Here is a 27,750-nt window from a genome sequence, read left to right on the forward strand (position 1 = left end):
ACTCAAGGAGACACCATGACTAATTCTTACATCCTTACAATCCTGGCCCAACAATGGTAGAAACTTGTGACCCCAACCTTCCAAAACTTCCATAGTCATCTGTTGCACCAATTGGCTGGGGTACCCCCTTGCTGTAAAGCTCTGTATTAGTGTCCCTAATTCTCTTTTGAGGTTTTCCATGGTTTAACACATTCTTGCGCCCCTTATCATTTGTCCCCTGACCAGGTTCCTCTTAACGTGATGGGGTGCTGACTATTAAACCTCAAAAAACAGTTGGAATAAGTAGGTTTGCAAAAGACCTTAGATGAAAAATGCCCTAACTCAAGGTCTCGAGTTATGTTAACATCCAAGTAATCTAAGTGTGAGTGAATTTAAAATAAGTGCATACCCCATTAATGTATTCTATAAATTTATCCACAGTGGGTTAATCACATCTCCATAAAATACAAATATCATCAAGATATCACCCGTAAAACAACCATTCCTGTTTAAACCTGGTGTTAAAAATAAACTTTTCCTCCCACTTTGCCATAATGAGGTTAGCATAAATGGGGGCACAACAGGCTCCCATAGCCACACCCCTCACCTGTTTAAAATATTTTTCCTCAAATTAAATAAAATTGTTGTGGAGTATCTTCTCCATCAGCTCCATCACAAAATTAATCATTCTGTTACTCAGTCTTGAATATTCAATTAAGGCTTCATGGAATAACTCCAGGCCTTCCTCATGTGGGATTGAATTAAATAAATCAACGATATCCATCGTTGAAAACCCTGTAGTATCAGGAAAAATGTGACTTGATCCTGGTAAGAAAGTCCCAAGAGTCCTTAATAATGTGGGTGACCGAACTTAAAACATCCTTAATCAGCCTATCCACGAATATCCCCAAGGAATAGGTTGAACTGTTTTGTCCGGCCACTATAAGCCTGTAAGGGGTATGGTCCACATTTTTGTGGACCTTCGGGATTCCAAAAACTGTTGGAATAAAAGGAAAATCGTTTTTTTAAAAAAAGACAGGACAACTTCATTAATTACCCCTTGATATAAACTATCTTCTAAAAAAGCTGTAATCTCCTATGCGCAATATGTATTTCATTTAAAAAAACTGGGGAATATTTCTCCGTGTCATACAAAATGTCCATAATGTCAATAACATAGTCCATTCTACTCACCAATACTACCCACCCCCATTATCAGGCTTCTCCCCACCAATACTACCCCTCCCCCCTCATCAGGCTTCATAACACGTATTTCATTAATTTCTCTAAGATTGTTTAATATCATCATCTCCTCATGGGTCAGATTGTAAAATTCATTCCTGTGAGTCTTGCGTTCACAAAAAATATATCTCATACAAATCTTTTCATAGTGGGCCAACACTGGGTACAAGGGCAGGGGGTTATAAAGACTTTCTTCAAATTCAAACACCCACTCATTTTTTCACATTTATCCTTAAAAAGAAATTGAAAGTTGAGTTTTCGAATATACAACTTAAGGTCAATAAGTGTTTTACAAATATCTGGCTTCTTTACAAATTTAAACCCCTTGTCAAACAGGGAAAAATTAACCTTTGTTATATTCTCATTTGTGTAATTAAAAATGTTAAACCCATTCAAACTAAGTAGTTTTCCTCCAGAACTGGATAAAATACCTTCTAGTTGTTTCCCCTGGTTTGAAACCTGTTCTGGTTCTGGGTATTCTGGTGATTCATTCTCCCTCTCTGAGGTTGACCTCTCGGGATGTATTGCCCCTGTAAAAAATTCTGCCGGTTTCTGTTTTGATTAAAGATCCTCTCAGATCTCCTAAGTGAGGGATAATCTTGCCCAAACTCATCTTCCACCTCTATATCAAAAAACTCATCTGGTGGGTTGTCCTCCCCCTCCCTGAGTCGTAACCCACTAAATTAGGATCCTGTTCATTAATCCTGCCTCTATTGTTATTTGTATACAACCCATAGTAACTCTTCGGTAAAGGGTATGCCTCTCTGTGTTTATACTTCATCTCATCTCTTCTAAGTTTTTTCATCTTCCTATTCATATTATCTTTAAGTTGTTCCTCTATCTTATTAAAAATCATGTCATATATGGCTTCAAAGTTAGGAAACCACACATCATTTAAAATTTCATTATTTAAAACAGTAATCTTGTCCAACAGGCTTTTAATTTTGTTATTGTTAACTTTAACAATAAAGTGAAGCAATTCTATACCGTGCCTATCAAACATAGCTAATAAATCTTCCACTTCTTGTTATCCCACGGTTAAACCGTTGGGAAATTTATACATTCTAAGGCCTTCTGGAATCCTCTGTAACTTAATACATTCAGCAAGGTACACATTATCAGTTTGTAAGTTACGTACATTGCTATGCAATGATGTCTACCCAATTGTTGACATGCTTTTCTTTTTATTTTTTGGTGTCTTTATTCATAAAATATAAATAAAGATTTTTGAAAAAAAAATAGAAATGTCAGCAAATTGGACCTTAACTGTTGTGCAACTAGCTCCACTATTTAAAATGGAAGCAAGGAAGTCCAGAACAGCTGGGATACGTGCTGAAAGGGGTCTGTCTCTGCAGAGCCCAAACAGAAAATCGTTTCCATGTGATCTTATGCCTTCCTAATAGAAACTTTCTGGGATGATGTAAAGATGTGACTAACTAGGGAAGAATGTCTGGAGCTTCTAGCCATCAATGGAAGTGGAAAAACCATGCAGTCAGTTTGAGGGTTTGAATATCTGGGTGAGGTATTCTGGATGGGTGAGAGAAAAATCCTGATGGGATCCAGCACCCAGGGAGGATGAACTAGATGAGGCCACAGGAAGGGAAACCACACTTGTTGAGGCCATAATACTTTCTGGAAAAACCTGGGGATGAAGGCAGTGGAGAGAAGGCATACAGAAGACCAGGGGGCCAACAGTGAATCACAGAGTCTCTCGGTGACTACCCCTCTGGAAGAATCAGGGCAAAATACCTGCTGCACTTGGAACTGAGGGAAGAATGAAAGAGGATACAGCACGTTTGGCCCCACTGGCAAAATATCATTTCCACCACTGACAGACCACTTGTGGAGAAGTAAAATGGACTTGGTTATTTTGTCTGCTAGCACGTTGGACTTCCCCAGAACAGGCACTGCCAGCAAAAAGCAGCCAGAAGAGCTTGCCCATTGCCACATTCTCAAAACCTTTTGGCACAGGAGGTAGAACCAGTGTCCCCGTTTGTTGATGTACCAGACTATCGACATGTCTGTCTGAATAGCAACCATCCCTACAGGGAGAACATCTTGAAATGCCTGCAAGTTCAATAGGACTGCTCTCATTTCTAGGATACTGATGTGAAGACTGGCTTCTAACTGAGACCATGTGCCTTGGAATGTCCTTCCCAACTAATGCCCCCCCCAGTTGGGAGGCATCCACTGTCACCATGGCCTTGGGTGAAGGAAGAATAAAAGGGAAGCCCAAAGAAACTTCTGCATGATTCCACCAGGTTTATGTGCCGTTTGCAAATATCTGTAATTCAAACAGGTGCAGTCATGGGATAGTGCCTTATTGTTATAATCCGCAAGTATATATAGCGCCTTACTGACCATTGTACCGCAAAGGTCTACTGTAGAACTCTCATGTAAAACCTTGCTAACAGTACCAACACTACTGAAGCTATCATTGATCTGAGGATATGAAACACCAGCCTAGCTGGAAGGAAAAAGGAGAAAGAATGTGTAAGCCGTGATTCTGTAGACTGTTTAATCTTGCCTGTGGTAAACTTCTGATTTGTGTCACCGTATTCAGACAGGTACCAATGAATTCCAGGACTTGAGTAGGGCAGAGCTACTGTAGTAGTTTACTGTGATGCCCAGATGAAGACACTGATGAAACAAGTAATCCCTGGATTGAATCAGCAGAGGCTTGGAAAAAGCAGAAAGGAGTCAGCCATCTAGGTAAGGAACACCCAGAATCCATGCAGTCTTGGGTAAGTTGCAACCACTGCCATGCACTTGGTGACCACCCTGGGGGCTGTGTTGAGACCAAAGGGCAGGGCTCCGAACTGATAGTGAATGGCTCCCAGCCAGAAGTGTAGGCCTCTCCTGGGGCATCTGTGTATATTGAAATGGTAGTATGCACCTTGGAAATCTATGGAGCACATCCAATTGTCCTTCCATAACAGAGGTAGAATGGACTGAACCATGACCATCCGGAATTTTGTGTATTTCACAAACTGATTTAGATTGCTGAGATCCAAAACTGGTCTTAAGTCCCCTGTCTTCTTTGGCACTACAGAATCATGAGTAGGTTCCAGGTCCTTGTTGGTCTGGGGTGACATCCTAGATGACCCTATTTCTCAGCAGCTTTTCTATTTCCATTTCTAAGGCTGCTGCTTTCCTCTGACTGGATGGAATTCGGAAATTCTTTTGTTCTGTTTTATTGGCAGAAGGGAAAATGGTATGTAGTAACCTCTGGATACTATACTGTACACCCAGGAGTCTTCGGTGATGGTTACCCAGGCTTTTGGGTGCACAGATAAGTGCAACAGTCAGGCAACAATCGGGGGTGCTGAAAGGGCTTTTCAGGAAAATGGAGCTCTGTAGCCCTGATGTTGTGGGCACCTCTGCCACAGAGATAATGTCTTCCATTAGAGTTCCTCCGTCTGCCATGGGGGCACCTATCTCCATAGGAGTCTTGGGAAGAACCTTATATCTTTTGGAATCACATTTTTCTGCCTCATCTCTGGTTCCAGGAGAGGGTCCTTTGAGGGGCAGAGAAACAGAATCCCCTTTCAGATAACATCTTCCCAGCCTGCTCACTCCTACAGAGTCTCCTTCACCTTAGGGCCAAACAAGGTGGACCCACCAAAAAGGGCATCTATGAATGAGAAAGTTATGTCTGAGGGATGAGAAATCAGTCTCATGGAAGCATTTGAGAAGACATTTTTGAAATGAGTACAGCGGAAATATATCAAGGGCATCCATGGATATGAGCTCTTTCTTGGTGGCTGCTGCAACCACCGCATCCACAGGGAGACCCTTACTCCAATGAGCCCTATCATTAGCTGCAACAAGGTATCTGTCTGGTCTTTTGGGACTAGGATCTATGACATCAGGACCCTTTCAAGCCTGGTGGGAGACTAGGTCTACCACCTCAACTGCTGGACTACCCAAGACGTAGCTGAGCTGCCTCCAAAAGCCTCAAGAAACACTGACTTCTCCTGGAGGGGAGTCGGAAGGCCAATCACCTTTCTGACTCAAAAGTTTTAGTATTTCACTAAAAGAGACATCCTCAGCGGGTGATCTGAGGGACACCCCCCCCCCCAAAGTCAGTGTGTTTGGTTAACAACTCTTGTAGAGAGTATAAGTACCTACTTATGAATGTACACCTCTGAGGGGACTCACTAGTAGGAGGTTCCAGAGAGTACCTGGAAGTGCCAGCAGAGTTCTGAATGAGGACAGTCTCCTGGCTTGATTGGACTGCCTGTCCTGATGGACAGGTTGAAAAGATCCAGTATCCACAATACACAGTTGAGGAGGGGGTGGACCTGAGGGGGCAAGGATGTCTTGTCCAACAGAGGGGGAAAATGCTCTCTCCACTATCTCAAAAGCAGAAGCCATATGAGAATATAGGATCCGAATACACCTGCACAAGATGGCACCCAATCTTTCCAGGCTCCCGCCTCGATGCAAGAGTAGGAACTCAGCTATCTAGCAAAGAGGGCCCCAGAGGAACTGACTGTTCCAAAAAGATCGGAGTTAAACCCAACCCTCTGAATCAGGTGCTGATGCTACGGCTCCAAGAACTTTCTGGGTATGACAGAGTTGGAGCTGTCTGGGTCAGAGAAGGTGTCAGAATCATAGAAGGCCAAGCCTTTGGCTCAAACACAGACAAGCTTGGAAGTCTCAGGTCCACAGGTCCCGAAATTAACGGACAGATCGGAGAAGTGGTTAAAGGCTGGGATTGGATTAGAGGTACACTCACAGATTCAATGGGAGACAGAACCGGAATAACTCCCAGTTGAATCTGGGTTCTTTGACACTTTCTTATCATCCTGTTCACATCAGCTTCTGTTATGTTCCTAGATGACTTGAGGGACGAAAAGGTCCAGGGTGGACAGGATACCCTTTGAGGTGTGCCCTGCAGAAAACGTGAGTGCATCCTCAAAGCCACTGACTCTGGAAAGAACTCTGATCTAGCCTGAGAGGACTTTGATTCAATTTGGGTCAGAGCCAAGGGTGTAGTTGGATCTGACAATTTTGTTTTTGTTGGAGTCAGGCCTGAAGTGGTTGCTGGATCCAAAGCATCTGAAATTTTCTCATGCATAGCTGAGCCTGCAGAAGGAGGACGACAGCAATCTGAGGAACGCTTCCTTGACTCTTTACTTTTATCAGCTGCCTCTCCCAAAGACTACCCGGAAGAGGATGGAGCTCCAGAAGTAGAGGAAGAAGTTGAAGGAAGTAATCCTTTAAGAATTAACTTATTTTTATGTTCTACTACAGCTCTGTGGTTAAAGTCAGCACTTACATCAGAGTCAGTAAACAAATGACCAGCTCCAAGGCAGTATACACATTCAGAATGAGCATCTAAGTTTGGGATCGTGTACCCAAACGAGAAGTACTTCTTGAATCCAGCTGGTTTATTTGACATAACAGCAAAGGATTATGAAACAACAAACAGAATACATTAAAGGAAAAATAGGTAGCATAAATACCAACATTGGTAAGAGAAACACCTAAAAGTTATACAGAAACTGAAGACATACCAACAATGGTACTACAAAAAAGTGCCTACAATTAAGTAGCAAGAAAGGTGAGAAAAAATGCTCAAGGCCAGATGGCTACAACTGAAAGCAGTGATAGCAATTTAAATGTTCAAAACTCCTAATCTTTTTTTTTTTTTTGGTAGAAAAATGGGGAGGAACGAAGAAAAAGAAAATAAGTGACCAAAATAAGTAAAACTGTACTTATCTAACCCACATACTGCGCAAGCTATTGGTGACCATGTCTAAACTCTTGAGATGGCAAATGAGATCTGAGGTAACTAAGAAGAAGAGAAGATTATGGGTAAGGGGAGAAGCTCATGCTACAAACTCTAACAAAGTGGCAGAAACTGGATCTGTGACCCATCAGTTGAGGAATGGACAAAAAAAGGCAACATCAGATTACATATATTATCTACCTCTGTAGTGCAAAGGAATCACAGGAAGTTACTAGGCTAATGCCCTGAGGGCCCTTACAAGCCTAGCCAAATTTTACCTTTGTTACCATGATCAGCACCTACTGCCCCTGTCCAAGAAGGACACAGGTGGAACCCCCGGGGTGAATTTACAGTTACTCATCCAATTGTACAGACTGTGTTTAAAAAGGGCCAATGAGGTGTTCTGTTTGATGTGAAGTGGGAGTCTATTCCAAAGGTGTGGTAACCTCTGGAAGACAAATCTGTCCCTCCAGCAGGTTCTATTGATGTCACATACCAGGTTTAAGTCTTTAGTGCGAGTAAGCCGTGTGCCATTTGACTTGTGGATGTGCAGCATTTCCAATAAAAGCTGTGTCAGAGATCGCCTCTGAGTAGTCCACATAGGGTCTATATTACACCACCGAATGCTTAAAAAAGCAAAAGGTGATTAACTGGCCTTATGTAAGCGAAAGATTACAATGTCGAACTATCAGAACAGCGATTATTTTCCAAGGGAAAAAAAAAATCGATGTTCCAACAAAAAAAAAAAAAAAACAATTTAAACATTACATTAAGTGGGGGGCTTTGCCCCCCACACCCCCCAATGTGGGGGGCTGTGTCCCCCACATGCCCCTACTTAAACATACCAACTCTGAGATCACACTACAGTGCCAAAAATGGCAAAGTAACAAAACAGCCAAGTGAATTCTTTCCCAGGGAAAGAATTTGCTTAAAAGCCGCTTCGATATTTTGCCTTTTCAGTCTTTTAAGTTCGACCAGGACGCGTTCGAAAGAATGCGTCTTCGGTCTTGTAATAGGAACCCGTCCACATATGGTAGCTGCTGAAGACCTTGAATTTTGTTTGTGAGGAACCTTTGTGGTCTCTCCAATTGTTGCAGGTGCTTTGAAAGGTACATGCCAAAAGGGGTGTTGTACTCAATTATTGGCCTAATGAGTGAAGAGTACAGGGAGGTGATAACTTCACTTTCTCGAGGCAATGCCCTTTATTTAGGAGGTGAGCCATATAGCATGCCCTTCTTACCACTCTGTAGACATGGTGATCAAAGGTAAGGTTGCTGTCAACCTGAGTGCCCAGATGTCTCACCACTGAGTGCATACTTAGGGTATTGCCATTAATGTGGCAATTTGCACCAACATTGCTCCTGCCAAAAGAGATAATACATTTTTTTAATTGAGTTTGAGGCCATGACTTTGGAACCAATCAATTGTTTGCGTAAGACCTTCTTAAAGGATGCTGACATAGTTTGGAGATTCCATGACCGCACCCAGTTTGCAGTCGTCAGTAAACTTTGTCGGCCACAGTCCACTGGTTTTAGCTTGTACTTCAGAGAAATAGATTACAAACAGTAGAGGTACCAGGACCGATCCCTGTGGAACACCACTGGTAATGGGTCTGCTACTGGAGCTAGATTCCCTTATTCTGACTGTATGGGTTCTATCAGAGAGGCAGGTTGCAATCCACCTTACATTATAAGGGTTGATGTCTAGCTGGGAAAGTTTGTTGATGATGTCTGAGTGAGGGATAGTGTGTGTCAAATGCCTTGGCCAGGTCTAGGTAGGCTGTATGCACAGATGTCCCCTTGTCCAGGGCCCTTGTGACTGTCTCGAAGTCCACCAGGTTTAACAAGCATGATCTCCCCCTTGACAAATTCAAACTTGGTAGGATCTAATGTTTGGAGATTACCTATATCTTTGTTGACAAGGTTTATGATGATTCTCTCCATGGCCTTGCAGACACGGCTAGTCAGGTCTGTAAGTTCTCAGGGTCAGTAGAAGCACCACCTTTACTGCAGTTTTTATTTTTTATTTATTTTTTTTTAATTTATTTGCAGTTTTTTAACCGGGAAAGTCTATTGGGCCAGAGTGAGCCCTTTTTCCAATGGAGGCCGGGGGAGAAAAGCTCTAAGTATAAATATAAGGAAATAATAGCAGCATAAATTACAACAAATAATAGCAGCGTTAATCGCATGTCACAACAAATAATAGCAGCGTTATTCATATCACGGTTAATATGGGGTAATTATGAAAATAGCAATCGGCAGAAGTTATTACAAACATACAGAAGTAAATAGCACCACAGATCAGCAGGAGTTATTGCAAACATACAAAAATAATAGCATTTTAGAACATATCAATATTAATATGGGGTAATTGTGAAGTTATAATCAGCACTAGTTAATGCCAACAATTTTACAAGACAGAAAATAATAGGACTGTGTGCCATGACATAATAGGACTGGGAGGCTTGTCAAGGTTGTAGGTTTATGGTCTGGTAAGCAGCAATTGGAATACTGTGTGGGAGATGGTCTATGGAGTTGGTATGTTACTGTGGTAATGCAAGTAAGGTATAGATGTTAGGAGGGATGGGAACAGGATCTCTCCCATTTTGAAGAGAGATAAGAGTGGAGGAGGGTCTTAAAGGTTGAGAGGTTCTGGGCAGTTCAAATATGAGGGGGAAGAGAGTTCCATTTCCGTGCAAGGGAAAAAGATAGGAGAGATTGGCCTGGAGTATGCAAAGGTTTGTACACTTCAAGTGCTATTTTCATAATTACCCCATATTAACCTTGATATGAATAATGCTGCTATTACATGTGAAGACATAGTCCGGGTGCATACTATTCCTAAGCAACAAGGTGTTCTTATAGCAGGACTTTCTGTGCACCCCCATTGTTAACTAAGCCATTGACTTGCCTCTCAATCAGAATGTCAGGATACTCTATTTTATTCAAAGATGAGGCAACTGTAAATTTCAAGCAGTCATTCATCCCATTCAACTGTTTAAAAAAGACATTCAACTTTTCTATAGTATCAGTCCAAATTAAAAAGATGTCATCGACAAAATGTTGATAGAATGGGACATAGTCCTGAAAAACTGCATTACAAAACATACAATCCTCTTCCCACTTTGCCATAAACATGTTGGCAAAGCTATTGGCACATGAGGTGTAAGAGGCTCAAGGCTGAACATATCTGATGAGGGATTTCATAAGGAACTATCAGATTTGAGAAACAAGTTATTAACATTAATGAGAGAATACAGTAAATAGACAAGAGACTATGTGAAATACCAAGTCTCAGGGATAATGGCAAGACCATATTTCTCAGAGAGGGTAGTTGAAGATGTTTCTGTGGATAATCATGTTAATATTAGGGAGGTGTGAGGATCCCGCTATTTTATACCACTGATGTTAATGTCATTACAGACATTATTAGGAAACAATGGGGGGATTCTGACAACAGACCCAGACATTAGACAGACTATAGGTGACGCACCAAATTTTTCATATAAAAATAAACTTAATCTTAAAAGAATGCTCTGCTATCCAAAAGATTCTGTGGAATCTGGTGGTGACCCTAATGGATTAGTTACAAGTCCATGTGGACAATGCAATTTCTGTGACAGTATAAATAACACTGGCTTTTTTATACATCCGGACACTGGACATAAGTATGTATTCAGTGCTAAGGCTAACTGCTATACACAGCATGTTTATTTAGCACAGTGCACATCCTGTCAGTCATTCTATGTAGGGAAGGCTGACAGGATGCTGAAAGACAGAATCAGAGAGCATCTTTACCACACTAGGGTTGGCTCAGAAAACAGTGCATTGTCCAAACGTGTTTTACAGGAGGGTAGTTTACATATATTTAAATTTTTAGTTATTGAAGTGGTTTTACCTAACAAACGTGGTGGTGATATTAGGAATCATACAGAAAGCAGAGAAGTCAAATGGATTATTAGAATAAGAACAGACTGTGGACTAGGTTTCAAGTTCCATTGAAACCCATACTGAAATCAAGAGCCCTGCGAGTCAGGTAATTCCTTTTGCAATATACTGAACATTTTTATTATGTTTACTATTATGCTGAAGTTTCCTCAAAGTTGTTTCCCTGATGCTGTACCAGTTTTTTATATATTTTTAAAGTATATGGTTTTAATGTCTACTGTTTCTTAATATGTATTGCCTCAGTGGAAGAACTCATTTTACTATTTAATTGATGTCTTTATGTGACTGGCTGTGTATAATTATATAAGTGGATAAAGGAGAAGCCTGTGTGTGTTTTATGGTTTGACAAAGCCCTATGGTAAAAGCACTTACCTGTTTCTGAAGTACTGAAAGTTTTTTGCTTCAATAAAACAGTTTTATGTTATGCTCTGGTTGTTTTTACATGGTCCTGGGTTGCCTTGGATTGTTCTGCTGCTATTTTATCTTATTTTGCATTGGAATACTTTTATTCAGCAGAACATTTACTCTCTTGGGACTCTTCTCGGTTTGTTTCTCTACTATTAATTGAGAGAATCCGTATATGTTTATATTATGGGAGGTGGCAGTTGAGTGTATGGAAGCCCAGTTGATGTTAACTTCTCCCAGGATTGTTTCATTAGTGATGTTAGAAGAGAACCAAGAAAGAATATCCTCAAGAATGGGGATATTGTTACCTGGAGGTATGTATACGGTAGCTATTACTATGATTTTATAATTGCTAACATAACAAATACTGAAGATACCGAAGATACCGTGCCAAAGAGGAATATAGTATGACTGCGGTATAGTAAAAATAAGTCCCAACAAACAAAATAACGATTGCAAAATCAAAAAGTTTCATAAAGTGACATTGCATTGTATTATTAACTTTTCAGACCTGTTTTGTACTGATTAGTTACTTATAGGTTCTCTTAAAAATTTCAAGTTCTTACCAAGTGTATCCACTAGGAGCTCCTGTTACAATGTATTAGCTTGTTACTTTTAGGATTTGGTAATTTTCCAAGTCCTTACTAAGTGTACCCACTAGGGGTTTTTGCTACAATGTAGTGTTTTACTAGGATGTGATGTCACTTTATGAAACTTTTTGATTGGTTCCTTAAAGTTTTTTAAATGCGTTGCAATAATTTGTTACATGGTCTGATGAAGCTATTCAGTGAAAGCACTTACCATTCGCAATAAAACGCTTTTATATTTTATGACTGTGATTATTCAAGCAATGTCATACATACTGACTGCAATCGTTATTTTGTTTGTTGGGACATGTTTTTATAATTGTTAATCTTTAGGAGAGCCAGGGTTATTTCTGCTGTAGAAAATTGAGGTATTGTGTTAAAGAAGGTTATTACTGTTAGGGAGTAGGAAAAAAGTACGGCTACTCCACCTCCTTTCTTATGAGTTCTGTCATTTCTAATGACTTTATAGTTGGGGGGGTTAATTTTACAGTCCTTTAGGTGAGGTTTAAGCCAGATTTCGGCAATGGATAACATGTCAGGTTGATTATGGGAGAGCCAAGCATAGAGGTTGGGAATGTTATTACATAGGTTTTGGGCATTAATAGTAGTGAGGAAGAGAGACTTGTGAGTGGAGGGTATAGGAGTAGGAGGGTGGTTGGTCTTTTGGTTGGTATGAGGTCCAGGATTAGGGAGGATGTCACCAGACAGGATGATGGAGATTAGGCCACATAAAAGGGATAGCAGTTTGTTAGGATTGCCGGAGTTGGGATTAAGGGTAGGGACAGAGGAGTGATTGAGAAAGTAATGGGTGTGAGAGTTTTTATGGGTTGCTGGAATTTTTCTATTAAAGAGAAGAAGATTGTTGGACTGGTATAGGTGGGGAGAAATGAAAGGGGAGTAGTGGTGTTCTTTTGTGGGGTGGGTAGAGGTTGTATGGAGGGGTGGAGTATAGGACAAGTCTGAGAGAAAGGTAAGGTGGAGTATAAGGAAGAGGAAGACAGAAGGAAAATTATGGGTAGTGATTTGATAAGGATAATATGCCTGACTAGTTTATGTAATATTAAGGGTATTTGAAGGGAGGAATGGGATTACACAGGGAATGAGATGCTTAGCTAGGGGAGGGAAGAACAGACAGGGGAAGGAGGGAGGAGTTTTATAGGACTGGTTGAATGTAGAGTGGGAGTGATCTTGTGGCTGTAAATGTAGAGGTTGTGGGGGCAGGTGGGAAATGGGGGCAGGGTAGGTGAGCGGAGTGAGCCCGCAGGGCAAATGGAGCTGGTAGAGCCAAGAAGGAGGAATGCACGGGAGCAAAAGCTCCGCAAAAAACAATCATTGAGAACAGCCACTTGAAGTAGTTAGAGCCACTGACAAGTCCAGGTAAGTCTAAGAAAAGATTGTAGTTAAGGCTGAGTTACAAAAGGTGTAGCGTACAAAAGAACTAAGAGAGCAAACTGCAGGCTGGGGGAGTAAAATCAGAAAGGGAGATGTACTCACAGAGGGCTGTAGGGGAGAGGAGCAGAAACTGTGTATTTATATAAATATGAATTGCTAGGGATTTATGAGCGGGGGTATGCTGCCATCTAGTGGTGAACCTGTGGGACATTCTATTAAAAAAATAGAAATAAAAGTACGCTGAACTGTTAAGACTCCTAGTGTTTAGCAACGTGACCTCGATGTTGTTTTTGGTTGGTATTTTTACATTGGGAGTTTTGTCCTTGTGACACTGCCTAAAAAAGGCACTATGAGGGTAGCAAGAGCCTTAGCCAGTAGCCAAAATCTATGAAGACCCATCTTCAAGTAGTGTGACCAGTCATTATATGAGTCAGCCAAGGGGAGAAATCAATGCCGGCTCTACTTCTTCACGGAAAACAAATGGGTGAAGTCAATGCCAGCTCTCCTTCATGGAGAACAAATGGGTTTAACAGTAGTTTAGCACCTCTAGTGGAGATTGCGGGCTTTATCACAGCAGTGTTATCACAACAGTGGGGGCTGTAAAAATGCTTTGTGATCCTGAGTACAGGAGCTTGCACGTGATGTGCATAAAGTGCCACTACACACTCACTACTACTGTTAGGCAAAGTTCACTTCCCCAAAGTTTAATTCCCCCTACATAAATAAAATATCCATACCCAAGCTGCAGTATGACATCCTCCCCCTAGGCTCTAAAGAGAAGGAATGAGCAGACTAGCTAAAAACAAATCACTCCTTCTCTCTATAGAAGGAACAAACTGACCAACTAAAAACAAATGACCAGTGGTAAAGGTAGGAGCCAAAAAGAATTTATTAAAAAAAGAAATGCACATTCAAAGGATTTTTAAGAACTGACTGCAATAAAATCATGTTGCAATATCAAAATCCTTACCAGCCAAAGGTTTCAGATGAAGCCAATCAGCATCTGATACACGATTCAGTCTGTGGTCAGAAAGTTTCCGGCCTATAGCTGACCCTTCTCCCTGTTGTTTTATTCTAATCCACTTCTTTTTCACCTGAAACAACAAGCATCCACTTTTTTATAAGCAGAACTTTATGAAGCAACAGAACATTTATAACCAATGACAAGCATTCAGTATAACCACAAATAACAATAATGTGGCCTTGAGTTTTGTAAATGGTAATGAATCACTCCAAAAATATTTTTTTCATCACTTAATATATATATATATATATATATATATATATATATATATATATATATATATATATATATATACACATACACACACACACACACACATTTAGTCCGGTAGAAGGCTTAGAGTCTACTCCATGTTTTCTATTCCTAGATAAAGAATTTCTGCAGAAATTTAATAACAGACTTCATTGACTTTAAGGGAAGCCTTATGCCATAGCCTTATAAGGCAAGGAATCCAGTCATTTTTTCTTACTTTTATTGACATTTACTTCTAGTATCAGGATGACTAATCTGGTCTTAGCTTTCAGTGTGATAAGTTCTAGGCGAAGAACCAGATCACACATTGCTTTATAGACTACAGAATTTACCTTTAAAATAACCATTTTTTTCTCTTTCAACTTTTATGAAACAGAATATAACAACAATGGCAAATTGTTTTGGTTGCCTTAGCTATAAAACACATTATATTCAATGATTAGCTGGATCAGTGAGGAAAGTGTTACAGTGATCTATCTCTATGCAATTTCTAAGCTTCAGGATTTTCTAACTGACATTGATCATAGTTTAAAACTGTGGTTTACCACTGCATGTATAACTTAAAGGATGGTGGTGTTTTTTTTTTTTATGCCCTTTTTAGCAAATTTCACAATGGGATATTAAAACTGAGGTCATTACTACTGCACTGGGTCTGTATTTTTATAGACCACCTTGGAGAAGTTTGGTATATTTTACTGAACTAACTGTGGTACTCAATAAGCAGCCATCTGTATGTCTGTTTATTCATAGCCCATTTATCACTTCTGATAAAACAGAATAGTTCAAAAAGAAGTGGCCCTAGTACTAAGTTCCATGGAGCATCACTGGCATCCCATCCCTCATCAAGGCAGACAGGCAACCCTACCACCACCCTGATGTCTTTAATTACACTGTTTAACCAATATTTGCTCAATGAATTGCTTAAAGATTAGAAATTAAAGCTTTTAAGTAGTAAAGTATCCCTTTTAAGTAAATTACTGTTAAATATCTTATTAAGGTCAAGATTAGTAGTGCAGACTTGTCAGCCCTTCATCAGGGACCATTACTACCTCTTCAAAGAATGTCACAAGGTTCAGAAAGCAAGACATCTCATTCACAAACCCCTTCTACTCCATGACCAACAGAAGCAGGACCCCCATGTGCCATTCTTAATAAGCTCCACTATGACTATTTCATCAGGTTGATGGGTCTAAAATTGTTTTGGTTTCCTCCTTATGAATTATATCAATACAACCTGTCAGCGTGGGTCAGGGATGCATTCACATACTTAACAAGATTAACAGGGGTAAGTTAGGCTTTCCTTGAATCTGTGTAGGAAACAACCAGCCATCTAGTCTCACAAAAACAGAAGCTATGTACTTACCACAACACTAGATCCTTTCATCCTAGTCCTCCCAATATGACTGATGGGTACTGTGTCACTTGTTGGATCCAATCTGGCTTTGCTAGTGCTCCAAATCTCAATTTCCTTTAATATCTTTCCCCTCCCACAATCCTTCTGGGCCCTGCTCTCCTCAGATAGAGTTTGCTGACTAACCATGGAAGGCCATGACTGACAAAAGACTAGAGAGATGGACAGAATAGTTTTCAGATTGTCTGTTAAACCCTCAATAAAATGACAGTTTGGAAGGGGGGTGGATGCCATATCAGATGACTAGGATGAAATGATCCAGCATTATGGTAATTACATAACTTCCATATCCTTTATCACCCTGTCCTTCCAGTATGACTGATGGGTCAGAATCCCAAGCTACTTGAACACCTAGGTGGCATCATGACAGGATGCCCTTCAGGACTGTTGCCCCAAAGGAGTCTTTAATCTTGAAAATATCTTCAGCTTGTAATGTTTGGCAAAAATGCTCAATGTAGACTAGACTGGTGCAGTACACATTTTATTCTCTTGGAATTTCTGAAAAAGGATGTGGCTTGTTGCAAGTGATCTTGTGGAATTTGTCTTTGGTTTGCTTGGTAGCAGATTATTTTATGAAAAAAATCCAAATGTAGTGCAGTCAGATGGTGTTCTGGAAAGGGTTACCCTTGTGTCTTAGTCTGCTGGAAGAAAAGCAGATTAACTGTTTAACCTCCCCACAGGCTTTGATTCTACGATGGTAGAATGTGAGCTGTCTATGCAGGTCTAAAGCATAACAACTATACTCCCCATAGCTAGAATCATTAGAAAAGAAAGCAAGTAGATGCATCAGCTGGTTCAAGCTATCTTCTTTGGCAATCTTTGAGACAAAGGAAGGATTAGTCTGACAGAAACTCTTGTCTTTGTGAAAAATTAAATATGAAGGGCAAAAAGACAAAGCTTATAATTCTGAAAGCCTTTTGGCGGATGTTACTGCCACCAGAAATAGAGTTTTCCAAGACAGAAATTTTTACCTCTGTAGATGAAGTTGGTTCAAAAAGAGCTCAAGTCAATTTCTAATACAAAACTGAGGCCTAAGGTGGAACGTTATGTTTAGAAAAGCTGTGCACAACTTGTAAGAAGCAATGGCATGGGCATCAATGCCATTATGGAAATCTGAAATAAAAGCTAACCACACTTTAAATGTGGAATAACTGGATCCTTGGTCAAACGATTCTCAGAGAAACTGCAGTATGTCTGGAACACAAGCAGAGAAAAGGTCAACACCTTGAATGGATGACCATACACTTCCATTTGCTTTTGTATTACTGTATGACTGTATTCATTCCAAGATGCGAAAACAATGCAAATTACATTCTGGGATAACAATGGATTTTATCTGGAGAAGCCGAGTGGTTAACTTCAGGATGAGTAAATCTGGGTAAGGCTGACTGGACGGGTGATGCAGGAGATCCAGTTGGGGATCTAGAAGCCATGGGTGCCTCACTAAATGAGGCCTAAGCAAGGGAAGCCACATTTGTCGAGGCCATCATGGGGCAATGAGGATCACCTTGGCATTGCATGCTGCTAATTTCTTTCAAGAAACTGGACATCAGAAGCAGAGGTGGAAAGGCATAAAGGAAACTGGTGGACCACTGTCCAACTGCAGCCCTTGGTGACTGCCTTTCTGGAGGAACTGGGAAGCAAAGAGATCACATCAAGGGTGGTCCCAGTGGTGGAACACGTGATGAATTACCTCTGGATTGAGAGACCAGTTGTCAAGGATAAGAATAGTTCTGCTGAGCCTGTCTGCAAGTCAGTGGTCTTCCTCCAGAACATGTGCGCTGTCAGATAGTGCTGTAAAGCAATTACTTGCTGCCCCACCCTTATGGCCTACTGACAATGGAGGCAATATCTGGTTCCTCTTTGTTCAAATACCATACCAAAGCCAAACTCCATTTGGATGGAGATTCCCCCCCCCAACTGCCCCCCGGAGAGAAAAGGTCCTGTAGTTCTCAAATTACTCATTTCATTTCCAGAATGTTTGTGTGAAGACTGGTCTCTATCTCAATCCCATGTTCTTTGAACCATCCTCCCACCCTTGAAATACGCCCTATCCTAAGGAGAAGGCATCTGTGGTGATTGCTGCTGCTGGAGTAGGAAGAACAAAAGGTCTCCCTGATGAGACTGCACAAGGAATAAGCCAACATTCTAAGCAAGTCTTACACAGCTAAGTCAACATTATATGGGTAGCAGAATGGTCTGACACCTGGGACCACTGAACCCTTAGTAGCCACTGTAAAATGTGCATGTGATCCATGTCTATATAACAACTAGTGCCTGTCGCTCTTCTTATGTGCATTAAGACGACGTTGAGGCTTGGGTGTTTGTTTAAGTAGTTTACGGTAAACAAATACATCAGGATGGATGGCAGAAACATTAAACAAACTATCTAACTGACGGACTACATACTTGCATGCTCACACTCTGACTGCTCACTCAAAATGGCACTCTAGCTTGCACGTGCTCAGTATTTATATGCATGTGCTGACTCACTGGAAAGCTTCTTAAAGGTATATCACACACAGTGATCTACATCCTCCCTATTTACTGAGCTAGCTTACAGAAACAATGACATTTCAATAGGCATGCAATTATATAGACACTAAGAAAGAAATTCAACAGTCATGTCCAGGTTGCCGGGTATCTGGAACTAGGTTTCGAGATGCAACCTGATCTTGTGACATAATAGTTAGGACTGGGTTTAGCAACAGGGACAGTTACTTGGGAATGTTCTGCTTGTGGAGTTTTGGGAATTTTCTCAGGAATTGGGATTGCTAATGGAATGTCCTCTGGAACAGGAACATTGGACAAGTCACTGAGAACTACAGTCTTTGTCACAGGCAAGATGTTGTAACACTGGTTCGAAAACTGGTAATATTTTGTCTGAATTCCATTCCTTGTGATTCCACAATGTATGATCTCGGCTCCTGACAGAAACTTTTCACAAATCTGATGTGATCAAAACCTTTTGACCTCTGCAACCTCACTATCTCCTCTTTTTTCAATGAACTGAGTGGTTTGCAGGTTTTATCATAGTAAGACTTCTGGGACAAACACTTTTTTAGCAGTTGGGCTTTTACTGCTTTGTTGTTTATAGCACTTGGAACCAACAAATTACTGCTGATTGGTAGTGTGGTTCTGGTTTGTCTTGACATGTCTCTGGGCAGGTGAACCAAGATGTTTATCAAGAGGAATGTTTCTGAGATTTAACAAGTTGAGAAAAATATTGGTATTATCACATCTAGATTTCCCTAACAGCTGTTTTGCACTTTGAACTGCACATTCAGCCATGCCGTTTGACTGAGGGTATTCAGGACTACTCATAATATGAACAAAGTCCTACTCTTCTGCAAATTTCTTGAATTGATGACTTGTAAACCGTGCACCACTGACAGAAATAACTGTGCAGACTACCATGGACAGAAAAAATATTGCTTCAACTTAGTAATGCAGTACTGAAAGTCAGGTTGGGAAGTAGTTCAATCTCAAACCAATGTGAATAAGAGTCTACTAACACCAAGTAATGTTGACCATTCCACTCAAAGATATCTGTGGCTACTGTTGACCAAGTTAGTTCAGGAATCTAGCTTAAGTGAAGTGGTTATTTTTGTTGATGCAGCTTTGTACTATTATATACTGAACAAGATGAAAGTATTTTCTCAATATCTCTTGACATAGAAGGCCAAAATACTAGACCTCTCGCCATTCTTTTGGTAGAATCAGTTCTGGGTGGCCACGAAGTAATATCTTAATACACTTTTGTAGCAAGGATGTTGGAACAATCAGCTTAGGATCTTTCATGAGGATACCATTTTCTGAAAAAATCTCATCTCTGTATGGAAAATAAGGTTTCGCTTCTACTGGTAAACAAGATTGCTTTGAAGGCCATCCTCAACTGATAAAGTGGTTGAGCTTCTGGAGAAATGGATCTGAGGCTGTGTGAGTTGTGAGCTCATCAAGACGTGAGAAAGAAAAATTTCTCACTTTTATGACCTCAAAATCAAGTTCTTATCGTTATGCTGTTCTGTGTTTTCTCTGGGCGATCTAGATAAGGTATCAACAAAATAAAAAGTTTGCCTTTTGTGTAAACAAGATTGACATTGTAGTTCTGCAAAATGAACATCATACATTGTAATCTGGCAGCAGCTGCATGCATAGGCTTTCTCAAAATAGTAACTAAAGGTTGGTGATCAGTTTTGATCTGGATAGCTTGACCATAAATATAATCATGGAACTTCAAACATCCAAAAGCTCTTTCCGTCTGGGCATAATGCATCTCGGTCTGGGTAAGAGCTCTCGATGCACAGGCTACTGGTCTACCCTCCTAAAGAATGACTGCACCTAGTCTAAATTTAGAAGCATCACAGGAAAGAGCAACTGGTTTGTGAACATCACAGTGGTTTAGCAGTTTTCTGCTTCAGGGCATCAAATACTCTTTGGTGCTGTTCTTTATTCAAAATTTATTCAAATTACATCTTTGCGTGTCTGCTCTTTGAGGGGTGGTGAAAGTTGGCTTAAATCTGGAATGAACTTGCCTAGATAGTTGACCATGCCAATAAAATGTTGAATAGGGCATGGTTATTGTTTGGAGCTGGCATCTCGAGAATTGCTGTTTGCTTTGAAGGATCTGGTTGTAAGCCTGAAATGGTAAACAAGTGACCAACATAAGTAACTTCTCGTAGCCTGAACTTGCACTTCTGAGAATTAAGCTTAAGATTCACCCAACGTGCTCGTTCTAGAACTTTCTTGAGGTTTCTGTCATATTCAACTTCACCACTACCGCCTACCAGAATATCGACTATAAATGCACATGGATAGCCTGAAAAAATTTGCTCCATTGCATGCTGAAAGGCTTCACTGGTAGAATTTATCCCAAATGGCATTCTCAGAAATGTGTATCTTCCAAATGGCTTACCAAATGTGGTCAATAATGAAGATTTTTCTGTCAAGCAAAATTTGCCAAAATGAACTCTCTGCATCTAAGACAGAAAACAACAGTGATGTTTGGCATGAGGACAGCAACCTCTTCGACTGTGCACATTAGATGATGAGGCATTTGTAATGCTTTGTTCAGATCTCTTGGATAAATACAAATTCTGATATCATCTGAACTTTTCTTATGAGCCTCTACCATGGAGGATACCCATTCAGTAAGTTCTTCTACCGGACAAATTACTCCTAGCCGCACCATTTTGTCTAGCTCAGCTTTGACTCTGTTCTGCATAACTACTGGAACATACCATGCTGGTCTGATAACCGGGCTGACCTCAGGGTCTAACTTCATAGAGTACAAAAAGTACAGTTTTGTACCTACCATAAATGTAGATGTTCGAGTGCTAATACAGCTGCAGTCCTTACATATGGGTTCTCCTGCCGTCAGGCGGGTCCTCGGTCGGCCGAATTCCAAAGTCTAGGTCCGGCGTTGGTTGTTGTCGCCTTCTTCCCTGACGTCAGAGTGACAGGGGTATATAAGACACGGCCGATGCCATTTTCTTCAGTCTTTCTTGCCCCAGATGTCAGGTGCCCCCAGAAGGAAGGCAATACATAATTTATATATCTATGGTATAGTCATGCAATGCAATATAATCAAAATTCAGTAGTTGCAAGCAAATACACCATAGAGGGATAACCCAGACAGGTTGTTTGTGGAGGAGTTAGCCACTAGGCCTGTGCCAACAGGGGAAGGAGGGAGGGAAACCTGGACTGCAGCTGTATTAGCACTCGAACATCTACATTTATGGTAGGTACAAAACTGTACTACGTTCATCGTGCATACAGCTGCAGTTCTTATATATGGGTAGAATCCCAAAGCTACGCACAGGGTTGTAGGCACTAGGTGGAATTAGGAGGAGCCAGAATGCCCTGCAACACAGCAGTGGCAAAGCCTGCTCTTGTTTTGGAGTATAAAGGTAGGTGGTAGTGTTTAGTGAAGGTATGCACCGAACTCCAAGTGGCTGCCTCCAAAATATCTTTGGTAGGAACTCCTCTGAGGAAGGCTGTGGAGGTAGCTGTGGCCCTTGTGGAGTGGGATCGGATGCCTGTAGGCACAGATTTACCATGAAAGGAGTAACAAAAACGTATGCAGTGGCCTATCCATTTTGAAATTGTCTGTTTGGAAATTGGCTTCCCTTGAGCTCCTACAGCATAGGACACAAAGAGTTGTTCTGATTTCCTGAACGGCTTTGTTCTGTCCAAATAGTAATGCAGCTGTCTATGGATGTCTAAGGAATGTAGCAGCCTTTCCCCTTTGTTTTGAGGATTGGGGTAAAAGGTAGGTAAGTGTATGGCCTGATTCAAAGCTACCCTGGATACTACCTTAGGCATAAATGACGGGTTGGTTCGTAGGGAAACCCTGTCCTGATGGAAGATGAGAAAGGGCTGCACAGCCATAAGGGCTTGTAATTCCGAGACCCTACGAGCTGAGGTAATAGCCAGAAGGAAAGCTGTTTTCCAGGACAAATATTGCAAATCTGTTGAGGCAGCTGGTTCAAAGGGAGGCAATGCCAATTTTTCCAGTATGTAATTAAGATCCCAGGCTGGGATTGGTTGTTTCCTTGGAGGTTTTATATTCTTAGCCCCTCTGAGGAACTGTCTTAAGAGTGGGTGAGAGAATAAGGGTGGATCAGTGTTGTATTCTGCAGAAATGGCTGAGGCATGGATTTTAATGGAGGAGTATGACAGTCCACTGTTCAGCAGGGCAGTTAGATACTGTAATATCTGACGCAAATTCAGTTTTCTAGGATCCTGGTCCTTTTTCTCATTCCAAGCGCAAAACCGTTTCCATTTTGCGGAGTAAGCTTTTCTAGTAGATGGCCTTCTGGCTTCCAAAATGACATCCTGTACCTCCTTGGAGAGTAGGGTCTGTTGTGTTATTAAGGAATTTTCCATGCAGCCAGATTGAGTGTTTTCAGCTGACTGTTAAGAGTTTTGTAGTTGTGCTCAGTCAGAAGGAGAGGCATTAGAGGTAGGGTCCAGGGAGGAGAATGTGTTAGGCTCCTCAGGGGTGGATACCAGTGTTGCCTTGGCCAGTCTGGAGCAATCAGTATCATCTTTGGTCTGTCTGTTCTTGTTTTCAAAAGCACCTTGGTCAGTAGAGGAAGAGGTGGAAAGGCATAAACTGTCCTTGCTGTCCAACTGAAAGAAAGGGCATCCACTCTCCAGGCCTTTGGATGAAATGTCCTTGAGCAGAACTTTGTCAATTGGTGATTTTTGTGGGAGGCAAAGAGATCTATGTCTGGCCTTCCCCAGGCTTGGATTATCTTTGTAAACACTTGAGGATGCAACTTCCATTCATGAGGGTCTGTCATATTTCTGCTTAGATTGTCTGCCAGCGTGTTTTCCATACCTGGCAAGTACTGTGTTTGAAGCTCGATTTGCCATTCCAGAGCCCTGTTCCAAAGTGACACGGCCAGCCTGCACAGGGGGTATGAATGTGTTCCTCCCTGTTTGTTTATGTACCACATTACTGTGGTGTTGTCTGTTCTTATTAATAATTGCCCAGGATGCAGGAGGTACTTGAAAGCTGTAATTGCATTTATCACTGCTAGCATTTCCTTTTGATTGATGTGAAGGTGCTTTTCCTTTTGGGACCATTTGCCCTGAATGCACCTGTCTGTCATGTGTGCCCCCCAGGTGTAGTCTGAGGCGTCTGTTGTGATGACATGATTTGCTTGAGGCTTGCTGAATGGTAGACCTGCGTTTGTTTGGCATGCTTGAGCCCACCATAGAAATTCCTTTTGTAAACATGGAATTAGTGGTATTATCGTTTCCAAACTGTGGCTGTGTTGAGACCATAGTTATTTTAAGTACCATTGAAGTTTCCTCATATGCAACTTTGCACATGGGATTAGAAGAATGCAAGATGCCATGAATCCCAGCGCCTGCAGGATTTTCCTTGCAGTTAGCCTGGTACAATTTGCTAGTATCTTGAAGTACTGAGTTAGTTGCCCCTGTTTTTCTGGCGTAAGATAGGCCATCTGGGTGGGTGTTTGTGTCCAAGTTGGCACCCAGGAAAATTATTTTTTGAGATGGTGTTAGCCTGGATTTCTCTTTGTTGACTGTGTATCCCAGAGAATTCAATAACTGTATTACATAAGCCAGATGCTCCAGAAGTATGTGCTTGCTGTCCGCTTGGATCAGGCAGTCGTCCAAATAAGGGTATATTTGTATCCCTTGAAGTCTGCAGTAGGCAATTACTGATGCCAGGCATTTTGAGAATACTCTGGGCGCAGTAGATAAGCCAAAGGGCAATGCAGAGAATTGATAGTGGATTGAACCTGCAAAAAATCTGAGGTATCTTCTGCAGCTTTGTCTGATTGGGACATGCAGGTATGCCTCCTTGAGGTCCAATGTTACCAGCCAAGACCCCTTGCCCAGCATGGGAAGAAGCTGCTGTAAGGTGAGCATCTTGAATTTTGGTACTAGTAGAAATGTGTTTAGGATGGATAAGTCCAAAATGGGTCTCCAATCGGTTCCCTTCCTTGGAACCAGGAATAGTCTGGAATAAAAACCTTGACCTTGCTCGTGAGTAGGTACCTCTTGAATAGCTTTCATGTCCATGAGCTTTGAAATTTGTATTTGAGCCTCTGCCCTTTGATTGTGTGGCAGGTTTGGCATGCCTCTCATTTTTGGAAGTGTGTGAAAATGAAATCTGCAGCCTCTGTTTATAATGTTCAGGATCCATTTGTCTTTTGTGACAATATGCCAATTTTTTGAAAATAATGCCAGCTTTCCTCCCAAGGGTGCTGCCACTTGAGCCTTGTTTGGCATGCAAAGGGGAAAGTCATTGGGTTTGTATTCTGTATTGCTGTGCAATGTCTTCGCCACCTCTTGATGCTGGAGGTTGCCATTGTCTGCCTCTATATGATCCTTGAGATTGTCCTCTGCCCCTTCCGCGTCTGTATCTACCTCTTTGGGGCTTGTCTGTGGCTGGAAAGGACCAGTTTTTTGTAGGCCAATTTCTACTAAATCGTGGTGGTTGTACCTGCAGAAAAGCTTTAACAGTTTGCATAGATTTAGCTTTTTCTTCCATTTTCCTTAGTATTTCCTCAGCATTAGCACCAAATAACACATCCTTTTGTAACGGAGCATCCAGTAATTTAGCCTTGGCATGATCAGGCAGGGTTTGTTCCGTAAGCCAAGCATGTCTACGAATGACTGATCCTGTAACTGCAGCTCTACTTGAGGCCTCTAGAGCATCATAACCACATTGCAAGGTGTGCTTACCCACTTGTTCTGCACTATGTATCATATCTTGCAACTCCTTCAGATCTGGTTATTCAGGTTGTGACATTTTATTCTTTAACTGTGATAACAGAAACTGATGATATTTAAGCATATGGAACTGACAATTTAAGGCCCTCATGGCTAGAGTGGCCGAGGTATATACCTTTTTTCCCCACCTTTCTAAGGATCTAGACTCTCTTTCGGAGGGTAATGGATTCTTAGCAGTAGAGGCCTTCATTCCCTTGGGACCCTGAGAAATGGTTTCTGGGTCAGCATTATGGCTTTTGTAAAGAAATTGGTGTGAGTTAGGAACTCTGTAGTACCTATGAGGCTTGACTAGGGCTGGAGGCAGGGAATCCGGATTAAGGCAAATCTCCGAATAAACATCATCAAGTATATCCAAGACAGGAGGTATCGCCAGAGGCCTGTGCTGGGGTAGTAGAAGAAATTCCCTAAGCCTTTTCTTTGAATCTGAAAAATCCTGGCCTTCCCAATGGAAGTGTTCCCTCAAGGTATGCAAGGTTTCCCCGAATGAGAAATCCTCTGGGGGGGATACAGAAGGAATGGACTGTTCTGCATCACAATCTTCAAAAGGGGAGTACGAATGCTCCTCTTCATCAGAATGTTCTGAAATAATGAAGCCCTGGTCAGAAGAGGGAGATTCTTCCTCCACTCTGGGTCTCTTGTCTGGTGGGGGTTGGGAACCCCTGATAAGAGTAATTAAATCCTCAGCCATTTTGAGCATCTGCTTTTTAGGCATGGGGCCTGTAGATGGGCCCTGTGCAACAGGCCTCTGGGAGTGCATGGCTGATTTAGACTTAGTAAAGGCCTTGATGGAAAAGGAAGAAGAAGGTCTGAAGACACCATGGGTGGAAGTAGATCTGTCCACATTAAGAGGTTCAACACTCACCGTGGCTTCGGTAGCTGTAGTCAGGGTGTGGGCAGAGGAACCTGCGGTCTCAGGTACAGAGGACACCGCCAGAGAAGCGTCGTCGGTAGTCAGGGGCTGCATAGGCGCCTCACTGAGAACCGGACCACGTGTAGCCGGTCTTGGCGTGGTGTCTGTTGAGACCGCAGGCCTTGCGTGTCGGTCTTTGTCCTTGCGTTTTTTGGACAAAATGGTAGTCGGAGTCTCCGACGACATTTTATAGTCAAAAGCTTTACCAAAAAAGTGCTGGGCGAACTCCGCCCGACGCTTAATAGTGCGTTTATTAAAGGTAGCACAAAAGCGACAGCCCGAGACGTGGTCTGGGCCTAAACAAGGTATACAGAGGGAATGGAAATCCTTATGCGGTATTTGCTTCCCACAAGAAATACAATTGTTAACTTTGTCTGACATCGGTCTGAGGCAAGAAAAGTTTCCTCAACGGGGTACTTAGCTTTAAAGAAGACTTCGGTTTCCAAATTTTCGTAATTTCAGGAGCTGGCCGACCGGCACTTGCAAACTGCTTCTGCTTTGGGCACCGCGCGGCAAAAAAGACTGAAGAAAATGGCGTCGGCCGTGTCTTATATACCCCTGTCGCTCTGACATCAGGGAAGAAGGCGACAACAACCAACACCGGACCTAGTCTTTGGAATTCGGCCGACCGAGGACCCGCCTGACGGCAGGAGAACCCATATGTAAGGACTGCAGCTGTATGCACGATGAACATCTGGTAGTTTGCCTAGTTTGTCTGCAAAAATATCAGCATACTCAGAAAAAAATAGTCTGGGTGAAATTTGAGATGCTATCATTCAGGCTTACATGGTGGACTTCTTTATTAAATGAAAGCAGTCCCATTTTCAAAAGGTCTCTGAGGCCTAATAATGACTGCACATGTCTCTTGACTACGAAAAATTATAGCGGTTCCCACCGGAGTAACATGAAAGCACTACTGAGTCTTCAGTTTGAATCTCTTCACCACCATAAGCAACACGCTTCGCACACTGTCAAATCATGTTGTTTTGCTGCTTTTACTCTAGCAAATGTTTCTGCTGACATAACATTGCACTTTGAACCAGTATCTACTTTAAGTTCTACAGGACTCCCATTAATCCAAACAGTACAAAAGATCTCATTCTTTGCCAACAAATCTACTGCACTGACTGTTTCAACAAGCACAGACACACCATCAACATAAAAAGTAGGGTAACAGCTTTCCAATTGATCAACTTGCCTCTTGGAATGCCCTCTTTAATAAAAACATGTGCCTTATTTGATTTACAAAACCTTTTGAAATTATTCCACTTATTGCAAGAATGACACTGCTGACTAAAAGCTAAGCACTTTTCACTTTTGGGCTCATGATTTCCAACACAATTATGACAGTTGGCAATAAAATTTGGTAATGCAGCTAACTTTGTTGGTTTATAGTTGGTATAAGAAGTGGTGGTAACCACGAACCCTTTTGATTTTGCTGACTCACCCTCGTGCTTCACTGAGCATGCTCTGGTGGAATTTGCTGGAAAGACTTGGAGGGTTCCCAAGGACTGTTACAGGACCTGCAGTAGCTGCCATGTGCACTGGCCTGTTTCTTTTAACCATGTGCTGCATACTATCAACATGAGCT

The 27,750-nt window shown here is 41.6% G+C and overlaps 1 protein-coding gene across 1 annotated transcript in view; it reads right to left on the reverse strand.

Annotated features, from left to right (window-relative positions):
- SLC39A10 (solute carrier family 39 member 10) overlaps positions 1-27,750 on the reverse strand; it is a 1,022,483-nt gene that overhangs the window by 243,613 nt on the left and 751,120 nt on the right. The window contains exon 6 of the mRNA XM_044075065.1: positions 14,260-14,383. Within this exon, the coding sequence (XP_043931000.1) occupies positions 14,260-14,383 (124 nt within the window). The remainder of the gene's footprint in view (positions 1-14,259; positions 14,384-27,750) is intronic.

This window comes from Protopterus annectens, chromosome 6.part0 (genome assembly GCF_019279795.1).
Source record: "Protopterus annectens isolate FY-2018-M chromosome 6.part0, PAN1.0, whole genome shotgun sequence".
In the NCBI taxonomy this organism is placed as follows: domain Eukaryota; kingdom Metazoa; phylum Chordata; order Ceratodontiformes; family Protopteridae; genus Protopterus; species Protopterus annectens.